General features: G+C 37.6%; 1 protein-coding gene across 1 annotated transcript; it reads left to right on the top strand.

Moving 5' to 3' along the window:
* Nucleotides 1-361: 361 nt before the first annotated feature.
* WDCP (WD repeat and coiled coil containing) lies at nucleotides 362-9,969 on the top strand. Its single transcript, XM_007455494.1, has 3 exons — nucleotides 362-2,143; nucleotides 7,922-8,039; nucleotides 9,848-9,969. Exons 1-3 carry the CDS (start codon nucleotides 362-364, stop codon nucleotides 9,967-9,969), a joined length of 2,022 nt encoding a protein of 673 aa, XP_007455556.1.
* The last annotated feature ends 270 nt before the right edge of the window (nucleotides 9,970-10,239 follow it).

Here is a 10,239-nt window from a genome sequence, read left to right as displayed (position 1 = left end):
AATGAATTTTAAAAAATTAAACAAACAAACAAACCAGTATTCCACAGAGGCAGTCATAGAATGAACCTGTGGAACAATAACAAAATCTGAAATTTCATCCCCATTATTAAAATTTTACTAAAACATTTTATTCATTAGGTTTCAAACGTTTGACCTTATTTTGCAGGAAAAATAATTTCTCAGCACTGCCAGGCAGTCTTTTAATCTGTCAAATTCCTCCCATCCTTTTATCCTCTCACAATAATGACCTGTGAAAGGGCTAAGCCAGTTATCTTGTAGAATGTACTACATCCTGAATTTGTCTGACTAAATTCTCATGGTATAACTTCCTAATTATTTCAGATAACCTTTATCAGAAAGGATGGAGTTGGGAAGAGGAAAACTTCTCAGGACTGGACTGAATGCGTTGTATCAAGCAATACACCCAATTCACGGCCTTGCCTGGACTGATGGGAATCAGGTAGTCCTGACCGATTTACACCTTCACGGTGGAGAGGCCAAGTTTGGGGACTCAGCGGTCATTGGACAATTTGAACATGTGTATGGGGTGTCCTGGGCCCCACCTGGTACAGCTGACACACCTGCTCTGCTTGCTGTCCAGCACAAGAATCATGTCATTGTGTGGCAGCTGTGTCCTAGCACTACGGAGACAAGTAAATGGCTGATGTCTCAGACCTGTGAGGTTAGACAGTCACTCCCTGTCCTTCCCCAGGGCTGTGTGTGGCACCCAAAAAGTGCTGTCCTGACTGTGTTGACTGCACAGGATGTCTCCGTTTTCCATAATGTTCACTGGGACAGTTCCCAGGTCAAAGTGGACATCAGCACCCAAGGCCTCATTCACTGTGCATGTTGGACCCAGGATGGCCAGAGGCTGGTGGTAGCAGTAGGCAGCAGCGTGCATTCTTATATTTGGGACAGTGCTCAGAAGACTCTTCACAGGTGCTCCTTCTGCCCAGTGTTTGATGTGGACAGCTACGTGCGCTCAATCGGAGCCACTGTGGACTCACAGGTCGTTATAGCCACTGAGCTTCCACTAGATAAGATTTGTGGCTTAAATGCATCTGGAACCTTTGATGTTCCCCCTAGTAGTGAAGGCACTTGTCTGTATACTTTACCAGTTATTGACGAAGTTTCTTCTGAAACACCAGTTTCTCCCTTTTCTTCATCCTTTTCTGATCCTCTGGATCTAACTCATATACACTTTGATAGATCTAAATCTGAGGCTGGTTCTCTTATTTGTCTAAGAAAAAAGGACTACTTGACAGGAACTGGCCTGGATTCTTCACACTTGGTCCTCTTGACCTTTGAGAAGGAGGTTACCCAAAACAGAAAAGTCACCATCCCAGGCATTCTGGTTCCTGATCTAATGGCGTTTAATCTTAAAGCACAGGTAGTCGCAGTGGCTTCCAATACGTGTAATATAATTTTTATCTATTCTGTCATTCCATCATTTATGCCAAACATCCAGCACATTCAGTTAGAGAGTAATGAAAGACCAAAAGGCATGAGTTTCTTGACAGATAAATTATTGTTAATTTTGATAGGAAAACAGAAATCCACTGATTCGGCATTTCTTCTTTCTTCAAAGTCAGATCAGTATATGATTCGTTTGATTGTTAGAGAAGTTATGTTGGAAGAAGACTCTCCAGTGACACTGAGTGAAAACCAGAGTGGTTACTTTGCTTTCAGTACTCTGTTAAATAAAGCAAATAGAAAAAAGCTAATTAAAAGTCTTTCCCCAGATTTTTGTCACCAAAATGGAGGGCTCTTGTTAACAGCTAATAGCAGCAGTCAAAGTGGAAGGCCTGGAAGAACCCTTATTCAAGAAATCAGAAGTCCTCCATCCAGTATCTGTGATGGCTCCACAGCCCTAGAAACTCTAGATGCCGGGCCTGTTAACCAGTCGGTAACACTGCCCGGACCCAGCGGCACACCAGACCACAACAGCACCGCGGGACCTCCTAACTTACAGGTGGAAAAGGAAAATTATCAGCTATCTAAGATACTGGAAATTTTATCTAGGAACCTGATTGAAGTGCAGCAGCGTCTTTCTGAACTCACAGACTTTCTACATAATGGAAAGAAATCCTCTCCAGTGTATCCACTCTCTCAGAATGTGCCTTACGTTCACATCACTTGCCAGGTAACTTCTCCTTTGAGGAGCTACCACTGGCTCCTGCAGCCAGTAGGTACTGCAAGAGAAATTTATTGATGAGGAATTAGTATTCTAATTGAACTTCACTGATCTGGACATGTTATATTCAGGCAAGTTGTTATACCTTTCCAGGTTGGTTGGATGGGCACACATACCAGTATGAACCGTGATTTTATCATGTGCATGGTGTGAAAACATGAATGATTGTGCTCATTCTGGCACTCTATGTTTAGAAAAAAATTTTTTTAATCCATGCTGTTTCATTGCGAAAACCTTTTCCTTATGCAATTGCAGACACTCTTCTATTTATAAGAGAGCTTATAATAGCATAACAGCATAAGATTATAACAGCATCTTATAATATGCTGTTAAAAGAGAGGTTATAGTCATTAAAAATTTTTAATGCATCTGTTTATGCCTGTATACGCAAACAAAATATTATATAGTGGGATCATACCATATCTGTTTTTATCATGAACACTTTCCTTTCCCATCACACTTGGCCCTGCTCCTCCTCCCTGTAACCCACCTTAACTAGCAGCTTAATGTGGATCCTTTCATATTTTACTTCACACTCATATAATCTTAACACAGGTCTTTGTATACGTAGGTATATAGGTGCTGGGGGTGTTGGTGGTGACTTTGTCATTGTTTTACAAAAATGGGGCTGTATGGTGCATTCTTTACTTCATGCTGAGAGTATGCTGTTTATTCAGCCTTTCCCTTGCTGGTGGACATTCACTTTCTTTTCGGTTCTTAGGCACTCCAAATGGTGCTGCAATAGTATTCTCATATGTATCTATTTGTATTCATACTTTTATTTCTCTTGGCTTGGTTCCCAGAAGTAGAAGTGCAAGTTTGAAGAGTATATATATACACACATATATATATGCTTCTACTTTTAATAGAGTTGACAGATTGCCTTTCAAAGATTTTTTTTACTAAACAATGCATCATCACATGTCCATCAGCGACCAATGAGACTTTTTTCCTCACTTCCTTACCAATCTGATGAGTGCAAAGTGGTATTTCACTTTTATTAATTTGTATTTCCTTTACTATTAGTGAATTTGAGTATGTTGTCATGGTTTTTGGCCAATTGAATGTGAATTGCGTTTTGCTCATTTTTTCCTATTATCAGTTTACAAGAGCTTTTTTTATATTATAGAAATTGATATATATGTAACAGTCTAGATTTTCTTGAATTATTTTACTATATTGTTTTTACATTATTTTTTTTATTTTTTATTTTTTTGCGGTACGCGGGCCTCTCACTGTCGTGGCCTCTCCTGTCGCAGAGCACAGGTTCCGGACGCGCAGGCTCAGCGGCCGTGGCTCACTGGCCCAGCCACTCCGTGGCACGTGGGATCCTCCTGTACCAGGGCACGAACCCGTGTCCCCTGCATCGGCAGGCGGACTCTCAACCGCTGCACCACCAGGGAAGCCCCACTGTTTTTACATTTAAGTTTTTAACCTTTATTAACATTTTCTGAAATTTAGATAACCAGTTGTGCTACCAACATTATTAAAAATCCATCTTTATCCCACTGAACTTGATCTACCACATTGGTCATATATAAACTTATATATACTGAGATCTAATTCTGGATTCTTACTGCAGCTACTGTAATGCTGGTCTCTTTATCTAGAACTTTAACAATACCACACTGATCTGATTACTGTGGACTTACATATCTTTGTTTTAAAAGATATTTGCAGAAAGTTGGTATTGAAATCAATAATAAACAGTATGTAAATTACTATTTAAATAATGGTCAAAAGAGATATTTTAATTAGTTTTTTCATAAAGCTACTGTTTGACTCAAGGACATAGGTTTTTAAAAGAACCAAACACTAATTTAAAACTGAATTAGGGCTTCCCTGGTGGCGTAGGGGTTGGGGGTCCGCCTGCCGATGCAGGGGACGCGGGTTCGTGCCCCGGTCTGGGATGATCCCGCATGCCGCGGAGCGGCTGGGCCCGTGAGCCATGGCCGCGGAGCCTGCACGTCCAGAGCCTGTGCTCCGCAGCGGGAGGGGCCGCAGCAGTGAGGGGCCCGCGTACCGCAAAAAATAAATAAATAAATAAATAAAATAAAACTGAATTAAAATATTTTTAGTATAAAAAATTTCAAACACATAAAATATATTTTTAATTATGAAAAAATTGTAAACATAGAAAGAATACCTAATGAAACCCTATCTATATCTATCACCTGGATTTAATGGTTGTTAACATTTTACCATAATTGCTTCTTTTTTTTGTTTTCTAAAATATTTTTCTAAGTAGAGGCATCATGGTGTTTCACCCATAAGTATTTTGGGATGTTGTTCTAAAGTGTAAGCACATTTTCTTTAATTATCACTGTACCATTATCATACTTGATAACATTAACAATAATTACTTAATATCATCTAATACCTACTTCTTATTCAAATTCCTAAATTGTCCCCCAAAGCGGTTAAATCACAAATCAGTTAAAAATCAGTTAAGTCACTGATATAAAAAAATTTTTTTAATTAATTTCACAAGCACATTAGTGATCTTAGTTATATTATGTACCAAAGCTAATTGAAACAAATATTTATAAACATTTAACATCCCAATCCTAGATTTTTGAAGAGGATTTTCCCCACATTGTCTTCAGCCAAAATATTTAAATGGCTTTATTAACTACATGAAGTTTTCAGTGTATTTTCAATAAACAGATTTTTTATTTTTAAAAATTATAGTACTAAGTGTGAAATGTAGTTTGGATTTTTTTTTCCTTCCATGACTTTTCAAATATTTTTTCTTTTTTCCCTTTTTATTTCTCTTTTTGAATAGGCAATTCATTTACTTGCTTTAAAAAACAAAACATTCTTTCAATAGAAAGGTGTGTACTGAGAATTCTTAGTTTCACCCCATCCTTGTTCAGCTTGTTCCCTTCACCTCATATAGGTATTAACCATTTTTATTTTTATTACTTTATTCAGATATTAGCAGATCTTACTATTTATTTTTATTTTTCCTTTTGTTACACAAAAGGTAAGGTACTATATACAATGTTCTGCATCTTTTTCCATTTAGTTACCTAGTCTCAAGAACTCTGTCAGCACACAGAGCTTTTTAAATTTTTTTAACAGATGCATAGTATTTTTTTTTCCTAATTACAAAAGTAATGTATGCTCATTGAAGAAAAAATTTAACCAATATAAGCATATTTAATGTTTATTGGTTTTTTAATATAAGCATATTTAATGTAAGCATAAGCATACTTAATGTTTGTTTATTGGGTTTTTTGGCCATCCTGCGTGGCTTGTGGGATCTTAGTTCCCCAACCAGGGATCGAACCTGGGCTCTCAGCAGTGAAAGCGCAGAGTCCTAATCACTGGACCACAGGAAATTCCCAAGAATATTTAATGTTGAAAGTAAAAATTCTTCATAACCAAACCCGTAGATAAAATCACAGGTATAGTTAGTAAAAGAAGTATTTATTCCATTTTTTTCTATGCATTTACTAAAACCTTTGTCGATCTAAAAGATATAATGTCTAATTGTTTGATTTTATTTTTCTTTAAATAGATTATTTATTTATTTATTTATTTTTGGCTGCATTGGGTCTTCATTGCTGCGCACAGGCTTTCTCTAGTTGCGGCAGGCAGGGGCTACTCTTCGTTGCGGTGCTCGGGCTTCTCATTGCGGCGGCTTCTCGTTGCAGAGCACGGGCTCTAGGTGCACAGGCTTCAGTAGTTGTGGCATGCAAGCTCAGTAGTTGTGGCGCACGGGCTTAGTTGCTCCGCGGCATGTGGGATCTTCTTGGACCAGGGCTCAAGCCCGTGTCGCCTGCATTGGCAGGTGGATTCTTAACTACTGCGCCACCAGGGAAGTCCCTAAATAGATTATTTTATCAAACAATATATACTTTTTTACAAATATTTTTACAAATATTTATATTTGTAAATGCATTTTTTCTAAGTAAAAAGAAATGTGTTTTTTGCCTTTCAATTCTTCATTTTCTCAGTTTATAATGAGCTAGTTCAGCCAAGCTGTTATCAGTAAGTACTTCTGGAGGTAGAATTTTGGGGACTTTACTTTCTGCATTATAAATTTCTGTTTTCTTTATGTTGAGCATATATTTCTTTTTTAATGAGAAAAGTAAAAGAAAAACAAAATAAAAGCAATGAAGAGTTGTTCCCCCTATAATATCAGAAGCGACATTTCATAAGAGTTAAGATGAATAATTAGTTGCTTATGGCCCTTACAGTTTATTCATGTGCTATCTTTTCAAATGTTATTACATAGTAGACATACATCTTTTGAGCTGTTCATCCTATCACAAATGGAGTACAGTTTACCTTTTATCGTTGAAATTATTTTCAACGCGCCACCGTAGTCAGAAAATGAGTAGTGATAACTTTAACAAGAAAATAAGTTAGACACATAACTTATAAAACTTTAAGAAATGCTTACATGAAGATATTGTCTCATAATATAGAATTAGAAGTTATATATATATATATATATATATATATATACACATATATAACGTATTTTAAGTATTAGTTTTGACAAATATATATATATATATATATATATATATATATATATATATATATATATATATACACACACATAAAAATACATATGATACATTTTTTTGCGGTATGCAGGCCTCTCACCGTTGTGGCCTCTCCCGTTGCAGAGCACAGGCTCCGGACGCGCAGGCTTAGCGGCCATGGCTCACGGGCCTAGCCGCTCTGCGGCATGTGGGATCTTCCCAGACCGGGGCATGAACCCATGTCCCCTGCATCGGCAGGCGGACTCCCAACCACTGCGCCACCAGGGAAGCCCTAGAAGTTATATTTTTTATTCTATGTTCTATGAATATACCTTTGGACTCAATGTGTCTTAAAATAGAGCTATAATTGTTCTATATTTTCTTTCTGTATGGATATTTGCAAACATTTTCAAAGATGCATTAATTTTTAATATAACTTTTTAAAATTTAAAAATCACTGTTATTTGTACTTTTTCTAAGCTAAGTGAATTTTTACCACAGTTTGTTTATTTTACTTATGCAAATCCTCTGCTACTCCACGACTTAGGGCAGTCTTTCTTGGCATTTTTTTCCCCAATAAAGAAAACGTAAAACTTCTTAGTTATACAGGTATACCTAGTTTTATTGCACTTCAGAGAGATTGTGTTTTTTACAGATTGAAGGTTTGTGGCAACCCTGCATTGTCAGATGATAGCTTTTTTTAGCAATAAAGCATTTTTAAATTAAGATATGTACATTATTTTATTAGACATATGCATCTGCACACTTAAATGGACTATTGAATATGCATTAGGAAACCAGAAACTTTCATGTGGCTCACTTTATTGTGATACTAGCTTTATTGCAGTGGTCTGGAACCAAACCTGCGGTATCTCCAAGGTACACCTGTTTCTACAACAGCCAAGCAGTTGTTCCTCACCATCAGATTTTATCTCTCAGGCTGCTATCCATCATTCTGTAGTGTTATTAGTCACGTCCTAGGAAAGCCAGTTCCTAGCAATAAGGACATAACGCTGGGGAAGAACAGAGCAAAAGGAAATTAGGGGTTGTGTTTTGTCTGATTCTTTAGTTGTGTTAAATGATGCAGCAAAAAGCTCCTTTTTTAAAAAACTGAAGTCTAGTTGATAGCGGTAACAGGAATTTTTAAAACTACATATTCTATTCTTAGGAAATGTTAACTCCATTGCTTCTGCAATCAGTTTAACAACTTTTATTTTTATATTTGAAGAAATCTTATTTTTTAGGTCCTGTTGTAGAAAAAAGAGCTGTGCTTCTCTGCAACGGCAAGCTAAGACTCAGTACAGTCCAGCAGACTTTTGGCCTCTCTCTTATTGAAATGCTGCATGGTAGGTAAAATTCAGAAATTGACTCTACCTGACACCCCCTCCCTCTATTATTTAACTCTCACTGGTGATGAAAATGAGGTGTACCAACCATTCAGTGATTCATTAGATAGTTTAAAAGTATTATTAATTGCCTATTGTATGCCCAGGCCGATTATAGGTGCCAAAATACATGGAAAATATGGGTTCTACCCTTAAGGAACTTACAACCTAGCTGGAAAACCTAAATGTACACATGAAAAAACCAAATAGAGTTATGAAGCAATATATAACAGCTGCAAGGAAATAACATAAAAACCTCATATACACTTGTTGCACTAAAACATAAAGATCATAGCATTGCAGAATATTTCTTTTGTGTGTGTGTGTGTGGGTGTTTTATATATACATTTTTTTTTTAAATATTCTTTTCCACTATGGTTTATCACAGGACACTGAATATAGTTCTCTGTGCTATACAGTAGACCTTGTTGTTTTCTTTTTTATTTTTGGCCGTGCCATGCAGCTTGTAGGATCTCAGTTCCCCGACCAGGGACTGAACCCTGGCCATGGCAGTGAAAGCCCAGAATTCTAGTCACTAGGCCACCAGGGAACTCCCACAGAATATTTCTTAAGGGAATTGTCATTTTAATATGCAGCAGACTTGTGGACATGAAGGATACTCCTAGCTGGCAAGGGACTGAGTCATGCCTGTGTTCCATTCAATGGAGAGCATGGCGGTTTTCTTATGCCTGAGTCTTCAGGACACCCACTACACTGAACATAGAATTTTGTTTCATCTTTTCCCCCTTAACATTGTAGCATCAGCATTTTTCTATTTTGACACATGCATTTATGATATGACTTCATAACTGTTATTTTTACTGGGTTAATAGTCTATCCTGGGTGTACCATATTATTTTTTACTTCCAGTTTTATTGAGATATAATTGACATACAGCACTGTATAAATTTAAAGTGTACAACATAATGATTTGACTTACATGCATCATGAAATGATTATCACCGTAAGTTAGTGAACATCCATCATCTCATAGATAGAGAAAACTTTTTTTCCTTGTGATGAGGATTTACTCTTTTAATACCATATTTTACTTGGCCATGTTTTCTTTGACATTTAGGTGGTTTCCAATTTTTCATTATCATAAATAACCATAATAAAAACCTCTCTGCGTATTTTACATGTTTTTGGAAAGTGTAGATTTTTAGAAGTGAAATTACAGGGTCAACAGGTGAGACACAGTAGACTCGAAAGAACCAGAGAAAGTCCAGGTATGTATTATTGCTAGTGGCCCTAGGTTACCCCAGAACAAACTATTTAGGATTATCTGGGCCATTCTAGTCTAGCTCTAGTCAGCTCAGCCTCCTTGGGTGTCTAGAGGCTGGTATGGATCTCAAGAATATAGAATTTTCCTCCAAAGAGTAGCCGTTCCCAACTTCACATAGTTTCTAGAGAAACTGCTTAACAGCATGTATTGATATATAAGTTAGGAACACCATACACCCCTAACACCTGTGTGCACACATGCACACACAAGCTCAAATGCATAGCACTGAGTGATTAATGCCTAACTTGGGTGAAAATACATGTCCCTTAGCTATGCCTGTCATTAACATCCCCTTGCTGCCATGTAACCTGACCTTAAGTTTATACCGGGTCCCTCCATCTCCCCATTCTCTGTAATGTCTTGTGATGGTCAGGTTCCTCAACTACTACATTCTTTTCCTCAAAAAAGTCGTATTTGTCATATTTTTCTTTATAGAATAAGACAGGATGTCCTAAATTGCCTGTGTGTTTATTTTACTTTGCAGACTCCCACTGGATCCTTCTCTGTGCTGATAGCGAAGGCTTCATTCCCTTAACTTTCACAGCCACACAGGAACTAGTCATAAGAGATGGTAGGTCAAATGACTTTAGGGGCCCTGTCTCTTGAAGTCTTTTAGAGACATACTGCCCAAAGCGTAGATGCCATCGGCTGTTCTAACCATTTTGGCAGTATAGTCTGATACTTGTTTATAGAATATCTGCTGCACAGCCTTTCAGATGAGGATTTTACAAGCAAGATCTGTTTTCCAACGTGGACGCTCCCCAGCTAGGATTTGTACTGTCTCTGGGAGGTGAAGAACTTGCCATGGCTAGCTCGGCCACCTCTCCCCGCAGGCTGACATTGCCTACTCTCAGCAGAGCCCAGTCTTCGGTAGAT

The sequence above is a fragment of the Lipotes vexillifer genome, unplaced genomic scaffold, assembly GCF_000442215.2.
Source record: "Lipotes vexillifer unplaced genomic scaffold, Lipotes_vexillifer_v1.1 scaffold131, whole genome shotgun sequence".
Classification (NCBI taxonomy): Eukaryota; Metazoa; Chordata; class Mammalia; order Artiodactyla; family Lipotidae; genus Lipotes; species Lipotes vexillifer.
The sequence above is the reverse complement of the archived record's forward strand: the minus strand, read 5'-3'. Positions and strand labels throughout refer to the sequence as shown.

Coding starts and splice junctions, on each gene's coding strand:
- WDCP (XM_007455494.1), top strand. CDS start 362: ATGGAGTTGGGAAGAGGAAAACTTCTCAGGACTGGACTGAATGCGTTG. Junction 2,144..7,921: donor ACGTTCACATCACTTGCCAG/GTAACTTCTCCT, acceptor TTATATTTGAAG/AAATCTTATTTTTTAGGTCC. Junction 8,040..9,847: donor TCTTATTGAAATGCTGCATG/GTAGGTAAAATT, acceptor TTTACTTTGCAG/ACTCCCACTGGATCCTTCTC.